Genomic DNA, 12,257 nt, shown 5'->3' with positions numbered 1-12,257 from the left:
CAAATCTACAACAGAATGGCTGAAAAAGAAAAGACTCCAAAGTCCAGCCAGTTTGACATCCTGTGGTGGGACCTTAAGATAGCTGTGCATCAACAAATGCCCACAAACCTCAATGAAGGGAAGCAATGTTGTAACGAAGAGTGGGACAAAATTCCACAGTGGCGTGAAAGACTAATAAACTCATACAGAAAATGATTACTATTGCTGATAAAAGTGGGTCTAAAAGCTGTTAAATGATGGCCTTTAGTTCTTACTGCTTCTTTAGCTTAACCTTTGCTAAATAAATAATGAGACCATGTCATGTTGATGTTCATGTCTGGTTATGTTTAAGTTATTTTAGGACCCAGTAAAGACCAGATGATTTTTATTATGTCCTGGGTGGCAAATTTCATTAGAATATTGAAGTAATTATCTATATTTGTGCTGTGCAAAAATCTCATTAATTTGACAACAGTTATAATACTGTTATCCTATAATTCTCTCTGATTATGAGAATATATCTCCTCTTTCTGTAGAAGAGCACATAATCTCAATTATGTAATATTTTACATAGATCCATGCCATATTTCCTACTGATTGCACAATACATTTGTTTTTGTTTTGGTCAATATAATGCTTGGATTCGTTTTTCTGCCTGAACCAAAACACCGTAAATCTTTTATTAAAGCTCCGTGAAAACACCATCATCACTCGTCCTAAAGGATTCATGCTGTTTTTTCCCAGGAACATTTAATTCCAGCCATTGAGTTAAAGTGAAAAGACGATGCTGTCCTCCTGCCAGGAAGCTGAAGAAGTCTTTTGTTGTGGCACTTACTGCAGCCCATTTCGTCTGTGCGGTCTCCACAGTTGTCATTGTGGTCACACACATATTGCAGGGGCACGCAGTGTCCGTTGGTGCATTTAAACTCCTCCAGTGTGCAGGGGGCCAGTGTGGGCTCGCGGCCTGTGAAGGACACAGTCGAGATGAATCATCAGCACAAGTATTCAGAAATGGTTGAGTGGGTATACAGCCCACCTCTGAAAGCGTCACCTCCACTTATCTAAGATTAAATTCAGAGCTTTTTCTAGAAGCTCTTTACTTCTAAATTTTCAAACACAACTCCCACTAGATTAAAGCGTAAACATGCTTTCGTGATGCACATATACGCCTTTCACTCATGCTTGTGTATCACAGAATTGCACATCTTTACTGTCTCCTGCCAACAAACAAGTGGATTTAGATGAGCAAGCCAATGTCCACCTCTGCTCTGAACCAAACTATTTAATCTCCTCTCAAAATAATTTGCTCTGATTGATGTTTAAGCTGATTGTGTAACAATTCCATACAACAGACTTATTCCTTATCCTTGTTATGTTTCAGCTTTGTGTCCTGTGCAGGCACTGATGTCATTTTGGGATTTCCCATTTGACTGGCTTTAAAGAGGAAAGTTCAGGATTAGCATTGTTGTTTGGACTAATGCCTGACAATCCCATGATAAGAGGTGCATTTGCTGAAACTAATATGCAATCTGATTATGTTCACATACAAAAAGGAATGATATATATATCTATATCTATATCTATATATCTATATATATATATATATATATATATATATATATATATATATATATCTATATATATATATATATATTAGGGGTGCAACGATATTCGTATCGATATTGAACCGTTCGATACAGTGCTTTCGGTTCGGTACGCATATGTATTGAACAATACAATTTTTTTCAATTTTTTTTTTTTTCAAATTTTTTTTTTTTTTTGTGTCCCGTTTGGATCTATAGCCATCAGAATTGTTGTCTTGAGGCCAAGAAAGATGCCAAGAGGATTTATTTTAAGTGGATCATCATATTGGTCCATTTGATTGACCTTTATTATAATTATGAATTTATTTTATTTTCAGTTGCAAACGGGACAGACATGACTGTGGGATAGGACAGGGGGAAAGAATGAAAGAAAGAGGGGGAGAGAAAGAAAGAAAACCAAAGGGGAGAAAAAAAAAGAACAATACAAAATTTGTAATTTATTTTATCAACTTTCCTTCTGACGATGCTGTCTGTGTTGAGCGCTCAGTGAATCTGCATTTGACTACTCCGCCTAGGCTCGAGAGTGCAGCCTAGGCGGAGTAGTCGAACGCAGATTCACTGAGCGCTCAACACAGACAGCATCGTCAGAAGGAAGAGCGCAGGGCAAGCTAGCGAGACAGAAGTGGACCTCCCCACCCTCATTCAGATCTGGCGTTTGGAATTATTTTGGTTTTCATGTGACGTATGACCCTGAAGGTAAGCGAGTCATGGACTAAAGTAAAACAGTATGTTGGATGTGCCATGCAATGCTCAATTACATGGGTGGGAGCTAGTGTGTTAGCGCAGTTAGCTCGTTAACGTGTTGGCCGTCTAGCCCCTCTGTATAGGGTAGCTCGTTAACGGAGATTTGCCGTGTTGTGGCGTTAAGGTTATTTCAACGAGATTAACCTGAAAGCACTAGTGGGAACACAACGAATATGACTGCACATTTACACCGACATCATCCTAGTGCAAAGACAAAAACAACAAGCATGCATGCTACAAACTTTAGCCGAGTCATTTAGACAGCTGTTAGCACATGATTCTCCTTATGGAGACCTGATATGTTTAATATGCTGCTGAGAATATAGCCCAGAAGAAGCGGATAGTATAGCTTTTATTTTGGAAAGAGACATTTCTCTGTAATAAACTCTCTTTTCCAAAGATGAGTGATTCCTCAATCAGATACAGGGCTCGCAATATCGCTAGCCCGACGTCCCGGGGCTATCTCTCCCCTGCCTGTCGGGCTATTGTAGGAAGGAAAAATATATGTCAATGCTTTTACATTCTTTCAGAAATGTAGCTGGGTAATTATGTCATTGGGTGAGCCACTGTCAATATGTGACATATTGAAATCGTGTTTGAATTTGCGCTTGTTTTTTTGCTTTCACTTTGCAATCGCGCGAACTGTGTATAGAGAGCGACAGCACTGATCTGTGAGTGATGATAATTTGTGCACCAATTCCTCTGACATAGTCTTATTAATTGTTAGCTTACTATGCAAACATGACAAGTGAAATCTCCCGCAGCTTAAACATGTGAGAGGTTGATCGCGCAGAGAATCGCTGAGCTTATGTGAGTGCGGCAGGATATATATTTCACTATGATGACCTGGATGATTGAGAACCTTCACAGACAGATATATATTTTAGTTCTGCTGAGCCAAATAAGACAGGTCAGGGTGAAGACGTGACAGCCAAAGAAAAGCTTACCACAAAACGGAGAAGTTATGACAAATCAGACTATAAGGCAAAAAGAAAGTGCAGCTTTATGGTTTCATGGACAAAAGAATTTCTGTGGCTGCAATATGACGAGCTAAAAAACAACACGCACAAGGGTTAGGGTTAAATTTAAAAACTGTACTTTTGTGTTAAAATATATATTTATAATTTTAATAAATGACAAATTAAAAAGGCATGAACATTTTTTTTTGTATCGAAAAAATACCGAACCGTGAATTTTGTGTATCGTTGCACCCCTAATATATATATATATATATATATATATATATATATATATATATATATATATATACACACACACACACACACACACACACACACACACACACACATATATAGTATTTCCCCCCTTTCTGATTTATTTTGTTGTTTTTTCTGCATATTTGTCACACTTACATGTTTCAGATCACAAAAAAATGTTAACACTACACAATAAATACAAAATGCTATTTTCAAATGATGGTTAAGGGAAAAAAAATGACCTTCTGTCCCTTCTTTTAAACCTAATAAGTGATTATTCCCTTGGCAGTGAGAGATAAATTCTGATAAGCGGCAATATGTTTTTCAAGTTGCTTCTTTAGATTTAAGTCTGGACTTTGACTGGGTCACTCCAAAACGTTATTCTTTTGTTGTTGTTTGTTCTTTATGCTGGAGTGTTTACATAACCCCAGTACTCTTGAGTTTCAGTTCAATTCAGTTTTATTTATATTGTGCCAAATCACAATAATAGTTGTCTGAAGATGCTTCATATTGCACGCTAAAGACCCTAAAATAACACAAAGAAAACAGAGAAAACCCCAACAATCATGTGACCCTATGAGCAAGCACTGTGGTACAGTGGGACGGAAAAACTCCCTTTTAACAAGAAGAAACCTCCAGCTGAACCAGGCTCAGGAAGAGGCAACCATCTGCCATAATCAGCTGGGGTTGGGGAGGAAGACAGGAAAAGGGCCAGGATAGTATAAACGGCATTCTGTACTTCCTCTGGCTGGTCTAACGTTAAAATGAATTTGATTGTCTGTAAGATGTAAATGTGAAAAATATGCAAAAACACAAAACTGAGAAGGGGACATATACTTTTTCACGGCACCATATATTTACACAGTACACTAAACATAGTTTATGCAGAGGGCAACTACAAAACATCAATGTTTATCCCTCTATATTGCCAAATGTTCAGCTGTCCTTTTCCATTACTCTACGTCCAATTACGTCCAATAACTGATCAGATTTGTGCATTTAAATGTAAATTTTTAGTCATGCTAAAATATGCAGATTGCAGGAATGTGTGAGTGGGAGTCATACAGAGGTCTTCTTTCTCATCACTGCCGTCTCCACAGTCGTCCTTCTTATTACACAGCACTCCAGCATAGACACAGTAGCCGTTGTCACAGCGGAACCGAGATGGCATCTCACAGGTGATGTTCACTGGTTAAACACAAGCAAATGCGACTTGAGCCCAATGTCTATATCTATGTGTGTGTGTGTGACTTTCATTTAAAAGAAAGTCACATATATATACACACTCACACATCTATCTACCTATCTATATAGATATACATAAAAATAAATAACAAGCTTCTCACAGCATAAGTTGAGTTGCTCATCAGATCTGTCCCCACAGTCATCAATGCCATCACACACCCAGCCTTGGTTCACACAGATGTGGTTCGCACACTGGAACTGGTGCTCAGGGCAGTAACGGCCTCCAGGGTATCGAGTAGCTGGAAAGATCGGGAAAATAAGAGAGATAGTTTGCACATTATTACTAAAATCAGTTGATTTATTTTCCTTTCTTTACCAAGGTCGTGTTTTAAACTGTCTTTCTTAAAGAGATATATCAGTGGAGAAATAAAACCAACCAGCACTGCACACCATTCTGGTCACTGTTTCTCTTAAAGCTGCCCCTTTTCAAAGTTGGTCCACTTCTTTTAACTTTCTTTTTAATGCCATAGTTATTTGAATTATCGCTGGTAACTTTTCTCTGATTTGTGCCGTCTTTGGACATGCTGGTGGGTAGATTTTTCTATTTTCTACAAATATGTTATTACCACTTTCCTTCCACAGCCCTGCTGCTGTTGCTGCTGCTGCTGCTGCATGGCAACCAGAAGAACAAAAACTGACATGTTCCCAGAAATCAAAGGACGACATGCAGAGAAAGCACAGGGGAACCAAGTGATGAGGCAAAAACAGATGGGTCCAAGCGGCAGAGAGTTTTCTTCAATCATCACAGACAATCTGAGATTGCTGGATGCGAGAAGAGCTGAGGGGACTTTTTTTTCTTTCAGTGTATGGTTACATATTTTACAGAGACAAGGATACAGCAATTACTCTGAATTCCCACTGTTACCATTTCAGAGGCGCTTTGGGCAAACAGGAATAAATCCAAGTGTGGAAAGTGAAGACACGGATGGCTTGCAGCTTTCATCAACAGCAAATGAAGCCACCCTGGTTACATTACCTTGGAGGAACATATCAACAGACATATCTCTGACTTTAAACTGTTAGCTGAAAGAATACCTTAACGCTCCACCCAAAAGGGTGTTCTGATGGATGGAATGCTTGTATAATTGTCCAACTTTCATATATTCAAATAGCAGTTACAATTTATCTAAGGTATTCTGGATTTAATCTTAATATCTGGGAAAATTGGCATTTACAGGATGCACATAACAAAGACTGGTTTTCAGTCTACAATCAATTTGGAAGCATGTTATGGCTTTATTGGATAATAGTTAACAAAATGACTGGAGAGAAAAGGAAAGAATGCAGGGAAATGACTGCAGTTGATGGTTTGATCTCACTTCCTGGATGACCAGAGCCCTACAGGTGCAAAGTTCAACCACACCAAATTATTCAATGTGTGTTCAAATGTGAAAAAAGGATAAATCTTGTATAGCTACTCTGTGGTTTAATTACTGGGGTAAACTAATATGCAGTTTTAAACCATCTTATTGTGTTTCTCACCTCATTTATGTCACGATCCTGGGTCTTAGGACCCAGTGTTTTGAGTTCTAGTTCATTTTGATGTTTATAGTATGTTTAGCTCATTAGGCCTCCTATGTTCATTTGCTTATTAGTTCCCCCTTGTGTTTCAACCCATGTTAAGTCTCCCCTGCCCTTCATGTCTCTCTGTGCCCCCTCTGTTCTGTTTATTGTGTGTCTTTGCATGTTTGAGTTTCTTGTTTTCTGTCACCCTGCATTGTGCATTATGTTCTCATGGTTGGTCTTTTGTTACTCCCTCTAGTCTAGTCTCTTGTGTTCAAAGCTGAGTATTTCCCTCTGTGTATTTTGGTTCTTAGACCTCTGCCTTATGGTTTGTCTCTGTTTCTTAGTTGCTGTCTCCACTGTGTCTAGTTCGCGTCTCTGTGTGATACTTCCTGTTTTACTTTGAAGGTCCATGCCTCATGTGAGTGTTTCTAGTTTTGCGTCTCTGTCTCGTCCAGTCCTGATTTCTCCCAGCTGTGCCCTCCTTCTGTGTCTCATTCCCTCGTTATCCCTCTGTGTATTTAAGCCCTGTGTTTCTCTTTGTCGGTGTCGTAGTCTCCATCATAGCTGTGTGATTTTTCCCTGTGGCTCTTTGTGCTTTAGTTTTCCCAGTTTAGTTTGTTTTGTATTGTTTTTCGTGTCCCACTTCACGCCAGCAATAAAGCTGTGTTTTTTGAGTTTACCTTTTGTCTCTGTGAGTTTGCGTTTGGGTCCTCTCCTGCCTGCCACACAGCCGAAACATGACAATTTAAGCTTTAAGCAAAAACTGTATCCCTGTCTGCTGTTAGACTGTTGTGCCACATTTTCATTCTTTTGAAGCCTTAAAGCCTGAATAATTACCTCACACACATATAAACAGAAAAAAATAAATAAATAAAACTGCGGGGGCCCAGAGTGCCATTAATTTTCACGCTGTAAACTTACGACAGCTGGTCTCATCTGACAGATCCAGACAGTCGGGTCGGTTGTCGCACTGCAGAATAGCGGGGATACAGTGACCCGAGTCACATTGGAAAGAACCTGGACGACATGTCTGCAACTCTGGAAGAGAGCCAAGATGTTATGTTGATGTGTGTGTTTGCGCCCGTGTGTGTTTTGTTTACGGCTGGATGTAATTTTAAGGAGGCCGAGGAGTTAGCATGAGGAGGAGGCGTCTGCTCACCGCAGTCTCGCTCGTCCGAGTTGTCCCCACAGTCGTTGACATGGTTACACGTCCAGCTTCCGGGAATGCACTGCTCGTTGTCACATCGAAACTCACTTTCAGAGCACGGTCTTGGCTCTAGAGAGACACACACACACACACACGTGTTCAATATGAGATGTGTGGCCGCTGTGATATGAGGCTTCAAACTACATGAGTAAAAAGCAGTCAGAAGAAACATTTTTAATAAGAAGACATTTTTTGAAACAGATTGAACTGAAAAACTTACGGCAGTTTCTCTCGTCTGAGCTGTCGCCACAGTCATTAGAGCCATCGCACTGCCAGCGGATGGGAATGCAGCGGTGATTGTCACAACGGAAATCTCCCAGAGGGTTACAGGTCACTTCCTCTGTTATAAAGCAGCAGCACAAAAGGTGTTTGAACATGTGGTCATGAGAACATTTTGGGAAATAAGATTTTTAACCTGCTGAAACCAAAGACTTAAAGGTAAAGTGTGTCAATTTTTAGGTTACTTAATAGAATAAAAGAAGGTTGTACTCATAAATATAAATTGATCAGTGTGTTATTACAGCTTCCAACAGATTGATGCATTTTCATAAACTTAGAATTAATCCATTAAAAATACATAGAAGTCGGCGCCAGTTTGTGGAAGCCCCACAATCTTGCAAATAGTGGCCAAGATGTCATCGCGGTCAGGGCTCTGAGACATGGAAATATAAATAAAAGGACGCTTATTTATTCCTGACATTGTCAGTAGACTGCAATCTGCATTCTACTGACATCTGGTGGTGATATCTTATACACTGTAGCTTTAACTTCATGGGTTTTTAGCCTTTTTAACACAGCTTGATACATTTTCACTAATAAATACTAATTGTGTGTGACCACCTTCTTACAGTGTAATTTCTGTCTATATAGGATGATGCATCTTTGCTATTTGTTTTTACTGTTCTGCATTACACCCATTATTATTTAATCTTTGGAACCGGAGCTTTAAAGTCGTCTACAGCCAAGGCTGAAACGAATAAATATGTTATTTAATGATTGAGTGGTGCAAATGATCTGTAAAGGTATTCAGATTTCTTTTTCTGGATTAGAAACTACAAGCATTGCAGAGCTTGAACTTTTAAAGTACACCACAATATCATCAGATCTTTAGGAACTAATTTAAGATTTTGACACATGTGCAGTATGCAGCTGGTCTGACAGCCCCGACACGTCTGCTGACACATGAGCACTGACCGCAGCCTTCCTCGTCGCTGTTGTCGATGCAGTCGTTTGAGCCGTCGCAGCGGGCCCACTGAGGAATACAGCGGTAGTTTGTCTTGCAGGAGAACTCTGTATCCTCATCGCACTTGTAGTCTGGACCCACTGTGGAGACAAGGCGACAGAGACATCAGGCAAAGGATGGAAGGAAAGTGGTGAGATTAGTAGTAAGATCGAAAATAAAGTCTGCAAGGTGACAAGAGGGTGAGAAATAATGAGGGAGGATGAGTTGAGACAGAGCCAGACAGACAGTAATTAGAAGCAGACGGAAGAGGGGGAGGAGGGATTGACTGTGCAACTTAAATTTAGAAAAATCAACACTACGTGCAGCTTCATTAATTCACCCAGGTTACACCTGCGCTGTGTCTGAATCGATTGTATATCTCTGAAACAGATAAGTCGTTGCTTGATTAAACAGTCGTGCGGTTCTGCAAAGTGCACGGCTATTATCAATTAAGCTGCTCCTTTTGTGCTCATCACAGACAGACATGGGGGAAAGAAAAGGAAATCATGGTTGGCACATATTTAATTCGCGTGACAGTAACACTCACTGCAGACTTCATACGGCTCATCAGATCCATCACCACAGTCGTCCTGGGCATCGCACACATACATTGACGGCACACAGCGGCCGTTTGCACACGTGAACTCTCCCGGTTTGCAGGTCTTCTGGGAGCAAGTCTCCGCATCTTCATCGCTGCCATCTGTACAGTCAACTATTCCATCGCAGTGCCAGGACACAGGAATGCACCTTTTGTTTTTACACTGGAACTGGTTTCCAGCGCAGCGGTGATCGCCTGTGAGGACAGGAAACAGGTTTAACATTGAACCCTCTTCCTGAAAACAGGCTTTCATTTTCAGCAGAAAGAAAGAAAGAAAGAAAAAGAGAAAAAGGAAAAAATAAAGGCCTAAAAGAATCATAGTTAAAAACTTGAATCTGGTAAACGTAAAGTATTTTTTTCTGTTCAATTTTTATTTGATTGAGTTATTTAGAGTTCGTATTCAGGATTCAGGAAACTGTCATACTGCAGAGAGCAGCATCCTCATCTGAGCCATCAGGGCAGTTTTGGTGGCCGTCGCAGAGGAAGCCAGGGTAGGTGCAGTTGCCATCTTGACACTGGAACAGGCCAGCTGAACAGTAGCGAGGTGGGCAGGTCTGAGGTTCATCTGAGCCATCACCACAGTCCGACTGACCATCACACTTCCACCATATCGGAACGCACCTAAGAACAAGAAAATGTACAAAATTTTTTTACCCCTAATGATGGTTAATAAGCAGTACAGTAAAGTATCATGACTTTCTGTCACACTGACTTCTCATTGTCCCCACAGCGGAACTGGGTACTGGAGCAGTCAGCAACACACTGGATCTTAAATCCAACAGCCACACCAATGAAGTGATCGGGACACTCGCAGGTAGCTCGCTGCCCTCCAGGCGCGATCAGACACAGATGACTGCAGGTCAGGTCATGGGACGAGCAAGGGTTCTCACCTGGGGAATAAGACGATTAAATATAAATTATCTTCTGCCGTCCATTGTGATGCCGGGAATATAATAGCACACAGCTGTCATATACTTACTTCGAGGCTGCCTGTAGGGATGGTAGACGTGAATGTCATAGGGGCGATGGGTGTTGTTGCCCATAACTGTACGCTCCTCGCCAGTGTACTTATGAGCTTTTTCCACAGTATGCGTGTTCCAGTCTGTCCAGTAGACCCAGTCCTCAAATAGAGAAACAGCAAATACATGGGGAAGCGAGCCAGCGATGGCCCGGTGCCGATTCTGGCCGTCCATGTCTGCAAAGCTAAGATGCACAGAATAGGGAGGTTTATACACAATGTGATTAATTCACATGTAGAAACATAAAGAGAAATCAATGTTTAGATAATTCAGTGCAACACAGAATAAACGTTCTGTGGGATACTTCATGAACTCACTCCAAAAAGTTAAGGTGGGAATCAGCAAAGAAGATCTTGTTGTTGGTGTAGTCTATAGTTAGAGCATTAGGCCACTCCAGCTTGGTTGTGATAATTGCACTGATATTTGTTCCATCCATGCCAGCTCTGCCGATATACGCTGCGTCACCCCAGTCGGTCCAGTACAGCCATCTGGGCAAAAGAGGGCAGGAATGAAGGAATGAGGGATGAGGAAAAGTCGAAGCAAAGGAATGGGAACAACTAAAAACCGGGAGGCAGAAACAACTGCACACGTTTGGTTTTAGAGTCAATCATAGATTTTCTCTGTATGTGTGTGTGCGTGTGTGTGTGTCTGTGTGTGTGTGTGTGTGAATACCCATATTTAGGGTTAACAGCCACAGCACGAGGTCTGGTGATAACGTAGGTGTGATTTCTATCTGTAAAGTGTCCCGACAGCAGTTTCTTCTGGTAGCGCCCATCCAGCTCCATCACATGAACTGAGCTGTAATACCTGTCCACCCAGTACAACTTCCTGCAGGAGACAGGAAGGAGAAAAATTAAATAAATATATAAATTAAAAAGATGTTGTTTGTGAAACACATAGATGCAAAGTTAATAAAAATTACCCCATTCATATTCTCTTTTTCTTTATTTTATATATGGAAGTGTGCGTGTGTGTGTTTACTCAGGATGTATTTTGTGCTCTGAGAGCGATTTGCTAGTTATAAAAAATAAAATAGGAGTACATGTGCAAACAATTGTTTTCCAATTGTGCGAATCACTTCTTGTTACTTAATGACCTAAATACTTATATGTAACAGATTATTATCTATTAGGTTTCTCCTGTTTTACAAACCTGCCAACCCAGTCCAGCGCCAGGCCTTCAGCTCCTCCTATATCGTTGCTCACCAGCGTCTCCCTGTCGCTCCCATCGAAGCGCATCCTCTCAATCTTTCCTGCCCCTACATCCAGCCAGTACAGCCTCTTCTCATAGTGATCAAATTCTAATGCCACCACATTTGTCAGGCCCTGCAGGACTATGCTCAACTGTAACCCGTCAGTGGTCAAATTGCGGATGTAGTAGCGATTGGTATACAAGAGGTATGGGTTGATGCCGCTGTTCTGACGGCAGGTGCGTCCATCCGGTTCGCGGATGTACCCTGGGGCGCATTTGCAGTGGTATGAGCCAAAACTGTTCTCGCAGATCTGGCTGCAGACGGCGGGTGTGCTGACACACTCGTCGAGGTCCTCGCAGGCTTTGCCATCTGGCATGAGCTGGTAGCCTGGGTTGCAGGAACAGTAATAACCGGTGAGGGTGTCAGTGCAGATTTGGGCGCACTTGTGGACTGCTGGGTTGAGACACTCATTAATTCCTAAAGAGAATAAAGAAAAAGTGAGAAGCTGAGCAAAGACAGAATATGGATGAGGTTTTAAGACCTGCAGCAAAAATACAGGTAACAAGAGCACTCAAAGAGCACAACTCTGCATGAAGGGCAAGAGCTATACTAAAACTCTGATGGTTTATCATAGTGAAATTGTATAATTTTGTATTGAAACAAGAATGTTTTAAAAGAGCTCAAACAATGACAGTGCTTATGTTTTCCACTGACTAATATATTG

General features: G+C 41.0%; 1 protein-coding gene across 1 annotated transcript in view; it reads right to left on the bottom strand.

Annotated features, from left to right (window-relative positions):
• The window catches only part of lrp2b (low density lipoprotein receptor-related protein 2b), a gene marked incomplete at its 5' end in the record, with an annotated part of 43,873 nt that overhangs the window by 8,197 nt on the left and 23,419 nt on the right, over window positions 1-12,257 (bottom strand). The window contains 14 exons of the mRNA XM_082545035.1: window positions 815-943; window positions 4,610-4,732; window positions 4,891-5,028; window positions 7,217-7,333; window positions 7,455-7,571; window positions 7,723-7,842; window positions 8,697-8,825; window positions 9,272-9,517; window positions 9,747-9,943; window positions 10,035-10,212; window positions 10,302-10,525; window positions 10,659-10,829; window positions 11,014-11,169; window positions 11,494-12,010. Of these exons, the coding sequence (XP_082401161.1) occupies window positions 815-943; window positions 4,610-4,732; window positions 4,891-5,028; window positions 7,217-7,333; window positions 7,455-7,571; window positions 7,723-7,842; window positions 8,697-8,825; window positions 9,272-9,517; window positions 9,747-9,943; window positions 10,035-10,212; window positions 10,302-10,525; window positions 10,659-10,829; window positions 11,014-11,169; window positions 11,494-12,010 (2,562 nt within the window). The remainder of the gene's footprint in view (window positions 1-814; window positions 944-4,609; window positions 4,733-4,890; window positions 5,029-7,216; window positions 7,334-7,454; window positions 7,572-7,722; window positions 7,843-8,696; window positions 8,826-9,271; window positions 9,518-9,746; window positions 9,944-10,034; window positions 10,213-10,301; window positions 10,526-10,658; window positions 10,830-11,013; window positions 11,170-11,493; window positions 12,011-12,257) is intronic.

This window comes from Aulonocara stuartgranti, assembly GCF_965226115.1.
Source record: "Aulonocara stuartgranti genome assembly, chromosome: 8".
NCBI classification, from domain to species: domain Eukaryota; kingdom Metazoa; phylum Chordata; class Actinopteri; order Cichliformes; family Cichlidae; genus Aulonocara; species Aulonocara stuartgranti.
The sequence above is the reverse complement of the archived record's forward strand: the minus strand, read 5'-3'. Positions and strand labels throughout refer to the sequence as shown.